Below are 12,504 nucleotides of genomic sequence, written 5' to 3' on the forward strand. Positions count from 1 at the left end.
CAGGGTCTTTCTGTACAACTACAGTATATATTAACAACTGAACATTTATCTGTATGTTAACCAACATGGAACTAAAATGCTTGGACATTCGCGGTGCAGACACACAGAGATGTTTATGTGTATGCCTGTACACCTGCAAGCCAGCACTACCTTCTATAGGATTACAATAATGCATTCACAGCTACAGTGGCTGCAGATCACAACAGACCGCAAAGTAAACATTTTTGTTGCTTTCCCAACCACAGAAACAAGAGAAGGACAAAACCCTATGATGTGTTCAACGTCTGTTCTGACTTGCATGTGAATGGGAATGATGATGGCATATGCAACAACTCAGTGACACTTTTTTTCCAGAGAAGTGTGTTGAGTTATTTTAAATTGTCTGTGCAGTATTAAACTAATAATATCTACCAGCTGAAAAGTGCTTTATGGGGAAATCTGTCTCTTGGCACAACAAAGCACATATAGGTAAGGAAACAGTTTGTAGAAAGCAGTTTAAAAACAAACTAAAATAAAGAGAGCAATGTCAATACAAAATCTTAAAACAGTAATCAACATTTTCCATTAGGTCAAATTTGCAAAGATACTCTGCGTGTGGCCCAAAGCATACAGTGGGGGTTCAGGGCTAGACTGCCATTTTCCAGATAAAAAAATCTTGTCATATTACCTTCTCAGAGAAACAGGTGCACCGATTCACATTGCACCAATGTAAGCAGTTACAGTGTAATGCCTTTCTGCCAGACATCCTGTTTCAGTTTGGGTTCTGCCACATGCCCACACATCCTGAGCGCACAGCCTTCTGGGGACCTACCCAACAGCTCCTGGAACAGCATTTGTAGATAACTGCTTGTCAGCATTTTGTAGGAGGCTTCCTAGAGCTCTGAAGATTTGTGAGCTGTTCCAAGTCCTATCTTTCCCTGAAAAGGCCAACCATTTCTAGGATGCACTTCAAAATCAAGGGATGATTCATTGCCACCTGGGTATACTTCCATGTTATAAACAATACAAATGAAAAGCTGTTCTTTTCATATGGCCCAGAGGAAGATATTCACTTAGACACCCAAATGCCCTATATGGAAAAATCATGTAATATCCCTGGGAAAGCTTGACTGGGACTCTCATCTCCAGGGCTGATATTTAGCATTAATACAGTAGCAGTGACTAATTCGTCTTAAATAGTTCCCCAGGTTAGCTGAAGAAAAATATTATCAGACAAATGCGATGCTTATAACTAGGCCACTATCACCAGCTTGGCTGAGACTTGGGACAAGCAACTGCATCTATAGAACAGTACAAAGAGAGCACTTTCGACCTGTATTTGGGAAGCAGATTCCACTACATAGCAGTGGCAGATTTAGCCAAAGGTAATGTTCATGTCAGGACATATTTTAAGTGAGGGACACTGTCCCACAGTGAGATAGAGGGGCAACTACACTTCACAAGGGTACTGTTCTAACATTGCTTTAAAATTCTTCCCAGTTATGTCTCAGAGTAAGAAATTCTGGAAAATACATTTATTAAAAAAAGGAAACATGCAGGAGTGCTGCAAAAAGCATGCTATGCAAACAACCCCAGAGGAAAAAACAAGCAGAATGCCCAGCAACTGGGAGCTAGTTATTAAAAAGCAGTACAAAAAGAACAGAGGCATTGTGTGGATTCCTGTCCCTTTCTTTCCATCACAGGTAAGGGCTGAGGACCATAGAAAGACCCAGAAGAAAGTCTCATAAACATTGTCTTGTGTCTTACCAAAGCACTGTGTTGAGCAGCTAGTACATGCTGCCCATGTATAGGGACCTTTAGAGGGACATACCGTGCAGCCTGCCTTCGGGCAATGCATGTACTCCCTGAAGAGCTCCTGCTGGAACTCTTGCTCTTCCAGCTTCTTTTCCCCATTATGCAGTCTCCCTGCCATAGTTTCTCTGTCCTCTTCCCTAGACTTGTCTTGGCAATCAGAAAATCAGTTTAGTTTATCATCTTCGAACTTCCATTTTTCTGAATGCATTTTGTAAATTCCACTGTCCCTTCCCATGTCTCTCTAGAAGTCAAAAAGCAACATGCTTTCCTTGTTTTCCATTTGTTGACAGGAAAATTTGTCAAGAATCATCACTTATGTTGCCAGACATCTGATCAAATGCTTCAGCTAGGGAGCCAGAATTGTCCAACTGTGGCCTTGGTAAATTGGTAGGATCTGAAATGAAACATAGGAAAATGGTTAACAGAGACGCTGAGAAACTGCAGCAAACACTCTATACCAAGGAATTCAGTACAAAAAAATTCCTCTCAGTTCACAGTGGATTTTCAGATCCTTTCAGGAAGACACCCTGTGGTCAAATTCTAAGTGATAAGGACATAATCATAATGATCTCGTCTGTCACCTCTATTTCTTTGGGGGCAAGGAAGGGAAAGGAGGGCAGGAAAATATATCAGGCTTATATCAGAACATGAGAGTGAGTAGTTGCTCCAATGAGTCAAAGGATAGACACTGCAGACAGACTCATAGTGGATTACTTTCTACAGACAGTAAAATGCTTCAAGATAACCTGCATCTGGCTGTAGTCAAGGAAAGAAGTCCTAACAGAATGAGTGTGGAGGGAGCAAGACTGGTGAGTTTGCTCTTGTTCTTCTCTCAAAGCAAGATAAGCAGTGTGCCTGAGCCGAAGACAGGAAAGCAAATCCACACCAGCATCAAGGGAGATCAGGATTCTACCTTCAGTGCCAACCTAAGCACTTGGACACCTGTGTCCTTAAAAAACAAACAAACAAAGAAATCTTGATAAACTAGTCCTGTGAATTTGGGTAAATCAGGGTTACTTACACTGTTCACCATTTTGCTCTGAAATTTAGTCTCTTGTTGCTTCAGGTTATAGGTTGGTTTCAGATAATAAATACAGTTGTGCTAGAAAAGTCAGCCTGAAATGTTATTTAGAGCTGTACAGGTCTAATGTCCAATAACTCAGAAGCAACACGTGAGCCAAACTGTAACTTCCCCATAGCTCTCTTACTGCTTGGGGCCTGACAGCATCCAATGGAAAAAAAGGCACGTGGAGTTGCCACTTCTACTATAAGAACAAATCATATGGATGGGTGCCTTCCTTCTCCATAGAAAACTGCATCTACCCACTTTATAAATGAAATAGTGGCACATATATGAACCCAGCCACCAAGCATGCAAACAAAGCCCAAAGTTAAGAAAAACAAAACAAACCACGGCAGTAACATACCTTGTGTAGATTCCCTTATTTCCTGAGCTTCTCTCCTCCCAAACCCACTTGGCTGCTGTCTCTGGAGTTTCTGTCTCTACAAAGAGATCTGGATGCCCAGCACAGTCTCAGACATGTCCTGGTCTGTATTCAGATCCTGAGTCTGAATGGAGTATCCTTCTCTTCTCCCAACAGAAAATTTATGGGTACCCTTCTTGGTGCTGATTCCAAAGTGCCAAAAGTGAGGCAGGATTTTCTTCCATGTCTGGAAGGTCTACTATCATCCCAGACATCGTTATAGTGCATCTTCAAGTTCTTTATCCTCTCTTGGTACTGCCCCAGGAAAAAACTGGTACACTGATGGACAAGGTGCTCTTAATATTTGGCTATCAGAGTCCAACAGACACTAATATCACCTCAATGTCCTGGATATTCACACATGCTCAGTGTTACCTACATGAAGCCAGTTTGCAGGTATGATCGTTTCTTCTGAGAAATGCTCCAAGAACATCTTGACAGATAGAGACAAATCTGCACATAGCGAAGACTTCCAAAAAAGTATCACCTCAAGTCAATGGAACAGAAACTGGACCAGAGAGGAGCATGGTAGATACTATGCCATGACTTGATGTCCGTACTTGAGTTAGCCTTGTCCAGAGCAAGAGTAATTCACACAGTAGTGTGACCATGTACCACAGCTAGCAAATGCAGACGTAGTTCAGTACTTTCCCAGGAAGAGGTCCTTACATGGGTCTGCATGCCAAAACTCCCGAGTGTGAAAATGAGGTAGATCAGTATGGAACTGATCAGTACTGATAGGAAACCAGCGTGTGACAGCATGCCATAAACCTTCTTTTCAAAGGTACTATATCAGCAACAGCTGGGCACACATACCCAAGCACTTCTAACAGCAAAAGGGAAACAGAAATCTGTAAAATCTGCCATCAGAAAGCCAAGCATAAAAGGCAGCTCCACACCACAGACTCTTTTGTCTAAACCCTCATGAATGGAAACTATTTTGTTGGACATTACACTCAGATACAATACAAGAGCAAAACTGAAACTCCCTCAAAAATGAAAAAGAAGCATGAATGCCTGAACTGTGACACAGCACTTGTGAGAATCCACTGCAACTGCAAACCTCCTCAGCCCCTGCAAAGTAGTCCAGATCCAATTCTACCTGAGAGAAATCAAGACCAAGAACCAGGGCTCAGAAAATGCCTTTTCCTCCAAGCTCCTAGCATAGCCCAAGAAATGCATTGTTGTGACTAATTTGATCCATGAGAACATCCAAAAATGCAGACTGTTACAACGAAACATGAGATTGCTCTTTGCAATCTAAACCCAGGAAAATACCTCTATAATTCATAAAAAATCAAATCTTACATAAATCCAGCATATAATACTTTAAAGAGAGTTACATATGACTAGAGTGGTTAATAAGTAGATAAACAGTAGAAAAAATATTTTAATTCTAGCTCAGATCTTCAAGCAGCACTGCACATTATCAAATTGCCTCTCACTTCAATTTTGACGGATTACAAAACAAATACACACAAGATCAAGTTAAAGTGAAGAACCCACTGTTTCTAAATAACTTATTTGAAAGACTATCTTGTAGGTTTTTATTCTGTGAAGACTGTTTAGTAATAGGAAAAAGCAATAGCTAGGGAAGACCCCATTACGACATATATAGAGTATATATATCTTTATACAGTATAAGCGCTTGCTGAGAGCATGATGGCTCATCTTCTGTTACTTTAGCATGGAACCAGTAAGTTAGTATCAGTTGGAGGAGTGTTGCATACAACTGTCTAAAGTTTCTTGTGTATTCACAGGTACTACAGGGTCGCCTTTGTACAAATTTTAGGTATTATGTATCCATACAAGCAATAGAAAGACTGGAAGGTGAAAGAACACATTTCCAACAGCAATTTTATAAATAAAATCCCTGTTAAAGTTTATTCACCTCTGCTACAATTTCAAATTAAATCAGATCTGCAGCGTGTGTATGGCAGTAGCCAACACCTGAAACTTTAGAGAAAACAAAGCAAAAATCCCCTACTATTCCACAATACAAACGTCCATTTGTCTGATACTGTACATAAAGAAATTATTTTGCTGATATGTAATAATACTGTCATACTCTGAAGTACAGGATCTAATTGCCATCAACTTAATTAAAACTAATTTCTTCTAATCGATTACTTAACTTTCTGATGTTGCTCTAACCCTACTGCCTTAGGGAACATTTTCAAAGACTTCCATCTTTTTGTATTAATTAAGCTATTCTGATTAGTTTGCCCTTTTAAAAATTATTCTCAATGCTATACATCTGCTAAGTGACAAATGGTAGAGTTTAAACAGTTATACAAGTTCAATCATTTGTGGCTTTCCTCTTTTATCCCCCTCCTTTCCCTTTGCTTGCTCCCTCCACCCTTAAGAAAGTTCACGCATCGCAAAAGATCAGTACAGAAGTTTCCAAAAAGTGTGTCTTTATCACAACTATCCATACAGTTACTGAGCTGCTTTGTGCCCACTGCTCAATTTTCCTGACCAAACAGATGTGAGACCCTCATCTAACAATCCTTTCCAGTCCTCAAAGCCTCTAAGTGCAAGATATGTACTTATGTGAATGATAAAGGTCTATTATTTTTTGTGGATTTAAACCCAAACTGCTTGAAAAACTAGGCAGAAATATTTGTGTGTTTCGAGGAGATGTGGACAGGCTTTGCTTAACTTAAGCCTAAATCAACAACTCAGCAATAAACTACCGCGTGAAATACTAGACCTCCATTAACCATAACTAACAGAGCAGTTATGAGAAAAATTAAAACATTATCCCATTATGCTAACACATTAGAAAAGATATATTTCATTTTTTATAGTCTTTACAGGACTAAAACAATTCCTACGTACTCAAAATTGAGAGGAGAGAATGAATATTTTTTTTTAAATTATAATTTTTTAGGTTTTCTTTTTCATTTGCCTGGCTGTAAGATGAACTAATTTGGCGCTGCTGGAAAATAATTTTCACATTGTTATGCTTTCAGTTTATATCTGACTTTCAATAATTAGCTACTTTTGCCAAGCTTTACTACTTATCATGCAACCTAAGTCATCCAAATCACAAGTTAATCAAAAAACAATAACTACTCCAGTTTTATACACTGTAGTGTCAAATACAGTATGAAAGAAAAATTACTTAACAGACAATAAGTAAAACTGAACAGCAAGTATACCCAGATTCTTACCTATCTGCAGAACTTCTTTCAAAGTCTTTTTTATTTTAAGCCTCACATAAAATTTCCAACACAAATGCTTACACAGGAGAAAGAGGGATGTGATAATATAAAAAACTCTGCTTACTTGAAAAGCACTTAAAACCCCAAACTCACAATAAATAGCAGGACTGCACTGCTGATGAAAGAAAAGAAGAAAAAAAACCCCAGCAATACACCACTAAACAAAGCACTAAAAACCCTAAGAAACGTCTTTAAATTCTGCTGAGATCTTATTCGCATGAGACTGACACACATACTAAAGGGAAGCCAATTGATTATCAGTCAATACAAGCTTACCTGCTTAAGTGCTTTCTTTGTGTGCTGCTGGAAGGAAGATACTAGCTTGCTTTGCACCGGTGCATTAGTAAGGCTCGAATCACGATTGGAAGACATTTCTTCAGATGTCTGCTTTGGGCAAACTTTATAAAAAGAAAAAAAATAATCAGAATACTGTTATGGGGGTTATCTTCTCTTTATCTTGGAAAGTCCTGAGGACAGAAAAAACCAAAACCAATCAAACGAACAAAAAAAGGCAAGTGCCTGGAAAACAAAAAGCTTGCTCTAAGAAATTCAACTAACCTTGAGGTCCAGATGAGCTGAAAATGTGGCCATACTCTACATAAATGTATTGCTTCACAAATATTTGTCCCCCATCATACCCTTTCTATGCAATTCTGGAGGCCTTGCATATTTTGCCTTTCAGGTCCTGAAAGGTACCTGAAATAGTTTAACTATGGTCTTCACAGAGAAGCTTGACAAAAATTATCTTCCTCATCAAGACATTTTAATGGATTATTATGTGCTTAAACGTGTATTTGCAGAAGAGGCAATGATGACCCTGTGTTCTAGAAATATTTATAAATATGTAACATTGTAATGGCTTCTTAGAAGCTGGACTCATCTGTTTTATAAGTACTTCTTGGTAAAGCTAAGACTACACACTTCCCTGTTTAATGGGTAGACTGGAATATCCTGCAAAGAGGAATTCTGGTCTCTCAGGTAATACACACTGCTACTTGTCAGACTTCTAAATAATACATGTTTTAACTACAAAATACTACAGTACTTGCATTAAACAGCCTCTTGAATAAATGTTGCCTGAGACACTGAAAAATTCTCCTGGTTGATAATAAAAGGAAAGATAATATTTTTATTTAAAAAAACCCAACAGCTTTATTAAGCAGATGTGAAAGCTGTGAAAATACCTGCAGGATCCTGTTAGTCTTGGTACTCAGCAAGCTTGACTAAAATGGCTGTAAAAACCTTTCCGCTGTTAATGCCTTGCATTACTATTACTCTCACTAGTGTCCTAAGACAGCCCAGCTAAAACAGCATTAGCATGGATTCAGAAATTAAGCAGCTTTTTTTTCATTCTCTTCTGCTGACTCAGTTCAACTCTGTCTTTCTGCGTTGCTCAAAGCTAGTTTCCGTGTTGACACACCTTCTTTATAATGCTCTGCAGCTGTATATGGTTTTCCAGGGTTTGCCATACTTCACACACCTACTAGAATAGTTTGAAGACACTCAAAGCAGCTGCACAGACATGTGCCAGAAATAATTCAGGCCAATGTCCCTGTTTGCCTATGGTTTTCTCCTGCCCTCCTTCAGTGGGATGGGCAGACACTTGTAGCATTCTAACTCCCTTGCCTTTAGCAATGTCTCATAGAAGAAATAAAGTAGTGATTTTTTCTTTGTGTTTGTAAGAAGAAAATTTAGAATAGCGACAATTTAGTTATCAATATTTAATGGCCACTGTAAAATGCATGTGATATTAAACATGTGTTTTCACACTGAAAGAAAAAATAATTAATACTCACCTCACAAACAGAGAATACACTCTGTTTTATGGCACTGGCACTATGTCAAGATAATTTTCATATTAGATTAAAGATTTTCATTAGCAGATAAGAACAAATCCTGTTTTGTCACAAGATTTATAACTGGCATTTGTCGCTTTTTTCCCTTACACTTGAAAGATTTGTCGAAATACACAAAGAAGCTGCAACACAAAAAGGGTTCTGAGTTTACAGCATCACCTGGTTTGGATCAATCTTTTCCACATGATGAGCAAAGCTTCCTATCAAAAAAGACAACTTAAAGGAGCAGCAAAGTGTCAGCAGAACACAAACAATAGCTGGTTTATGTAATCTAAATCACTGCAATAGCTAAGCTCCTGAGACAAAGAACACCTACACCAAAATAAAGACCTGACATTTCAAATTACCCAGCTTTTGTCTTTTCTTTCAAAGAGAATTTTTTTACTGTTTTTTAGCAAAGTCTGAAAGTCAAAGAACTGAAGAAAAAAACAGGAATAGTGTAAGCACACAAATGCCAGAGTTAAGGAGAGGAGAACAGAACAAATTTCAAAATGCCTAAAGAATGGAAACTGCTATGCACTTAACTGTCCCTCCTAAGAGAGGATACAACACGAACCATCATGAAAACCTGATTCCTGTTCTCTGGGGTGACCGCAACTCCTATTACCTTCTTGTTCCAGTGGGAAATTCTGGTTTTCATTACTCTGATTTAGGACTTTATCCAAGAGTCTCCCCTGTTTATTTTGGTGATAAAGGTCATCCTGGAAAGATTTGGCAACAATAACTGGTGATGCTTAACACTACAACCGTTAATGTCACAATAGAGCACAGGAATAAAAATAAACATAGCTCTATATTAATTTTGTGCTTTCATTCATTTTTCTTTTAACAACAAACGCTGACATTGTGACAGGGTCTATTAGAGGCCATACTTCTTATTTCTGTCATTACTTCAATTTTACATAAAAATATCATCAGTTTATTGGTTTCTTTTACTTCTGTTTCTTTAAGCTCTGACAACAAAGTTAAACCAAGGAACAGGGATTGTTCTAACGGGTGAAGCAACTGGAACTGAAGCCCAATGAAACAATAAATAGCTTTCCATTGCTGTAATCTCTTCTGCAGGTACAGAAGGAATACCTCACTCTAGGCTGGTTCAGTTTAGTGCAACTCAAACTAGTTCCTTCAGAGTTTTGAAAAACAAATTTTTCCTGTAGTCTATGAGTAAAGAAATAGATATGTGAGGCTGAATTTTAAAAATTCTAAAATGACACAGTGATCAGAGAAAGTCAGCTTCATTCATTAATAACAAATGGTACTTCCTTTCTAAAATATATTTTGTGTATTATAAATATTTTCCTTCATATATCTAGTAGCTTAAAACAGTAAGAAGCTATTTTAAATACTGTTTTCCGTGTTTTAATTATATTTCAATTTCCATTTAAAACCAGCTTGATACAAATCATAGCTATAAACCTAACCATATAGTAAATAAGAGAAAGTAGAAGATACAAACATTAAAAATCTAAATACATTATGTTAATTTATGTAATTGCTTAATAACTTATACAATCTATTCACTTTACTAGTGAAAAATAATACTAAAATTGATATACAGGCTTTATTTAGAGGATAATCAAGACACTTATTTACAAAACAATATGAATTCGACTTTTTCTGTAGGAAATTAAATACAAATATGAGACAATGAATAAGTTTATTCTTTAAAACATGTTCTGCTACTTAGTGATTTAAATCAATCTGTGCCAAATCTCACTGTACTACAATGCCTGTGACCACAGAAAACTGTATTTATTAATTTGTTCATTCATGTGGATATAGTCCCACTGCTTTTCCCTGAATGGGTCAGACGTAAAAAAAGAGAAAAATATGACTGCAAAATATGGAAGTGTTTGAAATGAACCTTGACGATCCTAATGAAAAAACAATGCCTTAAGAACAGAGGAGGCATTTCTGCTATGGAAACCAAAGAACACAGTAAAAGAAAAACAAATTCAAGATGAGCTAGTGGTCTTTGTACATATGGACAGCTTTCGGAATCTGCAACTACTTTGTCCATAAGCACTGAAGATGCATGAATATTATCAGATCCATGTTCGCTTGAAAAGCTTTATCGGAAAAAAAAATGCTAAAAATAAACTGCATACTGAGGAGTAAGAAAAGAACCCTGAAAGAATGTGGCAGACGAAGGAAAAATATTTGGGTAGCACATAAAGAGGCTTCACCATTATTGCTACAGTAGAAAAAGAGAACAAGAGCAGTTTTAAGCCTACAGGAGGCATTTCCATTTAGTGGAGAATAATTAGGCTCCATTCTTTAAATCGGCTTCTTCAAGGGCCAGGACTGACTGAAGGAATAAAGCAAAAAGCAACTATTAAGCCATAAACTGTTAGGTTATGAGCTGGAAGAGCAGCTGGGTTTCTGAAGATAAGACCTCCTTAGTGAGTGTTCAGAGACTGTTAACATGAATGATAGAATTAGAATTACTTAGCAAAAGGAGCATGTTAAAAATGTTTTTGACAACCTCCATTTAAAATAACTTCCTCTCTTCCATTTTTCCAAGGCTAGTTTTGGTAATTATTATGAAAGGCTATCATTCATGAAAATCAGCAATGCTGTCTTTTAATTTCAAAATTTATAGGCTTATCTCTAATTTTTATTACCGTTTACCTTCCCCACCCAAAAAATATGACACCTAGATAAAACATATTAGAAGACGTGTTTCTTAAAAAAAAAAAAAATTTTTATAGAATACAACTTTAAATTATTCTGTCTCAGTGCCACTGGAAGTTATTAGGAATAATTATAAACAGATTTATGTAACTAGATGGACAGAAAAATTCCTGGAGTGCTTTAAGAGGCTTATTTGCCCCAAATAAATAGCACAATTAATTCTGATTTCAGACAGACCATACTGATTTAAAATCAAACTAGTAAAGTCAACAGCAGTTCACTTCCTTCTTTGTTACAGAAACCACAGCAGATGAGAAGGATTGTTTACTAATGGCCACATTACAAAACACAAATTAATATTGCTACCATATGCTAAAGACTAGAGTCTATCTCAAGCATAAAATGTATGCACACACTCTGGAGATACGAAACTTCACAGAGAATTCCCTTAGGAAAACATACACATTAAATCTCTCTCTAAAATATCCATAAAATTCAGTATTTTCTTTGGGTGACACAGATCTATACTTGTATTGACATAAATGGTCATGCTTTGCCAACCCAGATGTATCAAGTAATTCACCTCCATCACTCTTTGATCTCTAGAGCCCAACTTGCAAGATCTGACCAATTCAGAATTTGACTGTTGTCCATCAGCTCTTGAAAATGAAAACCAGTTTGGGAGTTAGTTAATTGTAGAAGTTCGCCAAAGCAAGCAAAAACAGATGCATATATCAAGGGCACTACTGTGACTGTAATATTCTTTTTGAAAAGCAATACTAGCACTGGAAATTATAAACAATATTGAAAAGTATTTTCTGTAAAAAGACATCAAATACCACAACAGCTTGGTAGCTTGCGCTGAATCACATTATATTCTCGGCATGCTTTTGAGCCCAAACATTTCACAAAGCTTTGAAAACTGTGAATCCTTATTCCAAAGGAAGTCAACATTTTCCGCTAAAAATACACAGCCTGTCATCGCTAAGCCACTGATATCTTAGGCCTCATTAACTCTACTGTACAGCAAAAAAAAGCAGATGAGAAAGATCTCTTCCTCAAGCTCCACAGTATCTTCTCTCATTCTTACAACTCCCCTCCAGTGGCAATGAAACAAACAGAAGTTAAACTCAAGCCTGGTGTACAGTATTTTTATTTGATAGCTACTTGTGGGAAGAAGAAAAAAAAAACCAAACACCAAAACAAAGAAAAAGTGAAAAACTGTCTCTTTCTGATGTGTCATCCAAAACTCTCTATATACAAGCTGCTATTCCATTACCGCCCTTCCGCTTTTAGAAGAGCCTATCTCACATCCAGATGTTGCCATGTGCAACTGACATATTCAGCAGAATCATCCAACATTATTCCCAAGAGACAAGAGGCTAAGGGTAACAGGTTTCCCTGAATTGCCAGAAATTCCATTCCCAGAAAGGAACTGAACATCTAGATGTGGACTCAGGTTTCAAACAATGCTGAATATTCATTCCTCACTACAGGAGTTATCCTAGT

General features: G+C 37.3%; 1 protein-coding gene across 3 annotated transcripts in view; it reads right to left on the minus strand.

The window, feature by feature from the left end:
• Nucleotides 1–12,504, minus strand: part of ASXL3 (ASXL transcriptional regulator 3) — a 76,833-nt gene that overhangs the window by 58,387 nt on the left and 5,942 nt on the right. The window contains exons 1-3 of one of the 3 annotated variants that reach the window (XM_064442782.1): nt 6,782–6,855; nt 3,222–4,104; nt 1,811–2,188 (exon numbers count right to left, since the gene is read on the minus strand). In XM_064442782.1, coding sequence (XP_064298852.1) covers nt 1,811–1,912 — 102 coding nt within the window. In that variant the 5' untranslated portion in view covers nt 1,913–2,188; nt 3,222–4,104; nt 6,782–6,855. Of the gene's footprint in view, nt 1–1,810; nt 2,189–3,221; nt 4,105–6,781; nt 6,904–12,504 lie in introns of those variants that run through there. The other 2 variants (XM_064442780.1, XM_064442779.1) reach the window with 2 other exon arrangements.

The sequence above is a fragment of the Phalacrocorax carbo genome, chromosome 2, assembly GCF_963921805.1.
Source record: "Phalacrocorax carbo chromosome 2, bPhaCar2.1, whole genome shotgun sequence".
Lineage (NCBI taxonomy): Eukaryota > Metazoa > Chordata > Aves > Suliformes > Phalacrocoracidae > Phalacrocorax > Phalacrocorax carbo.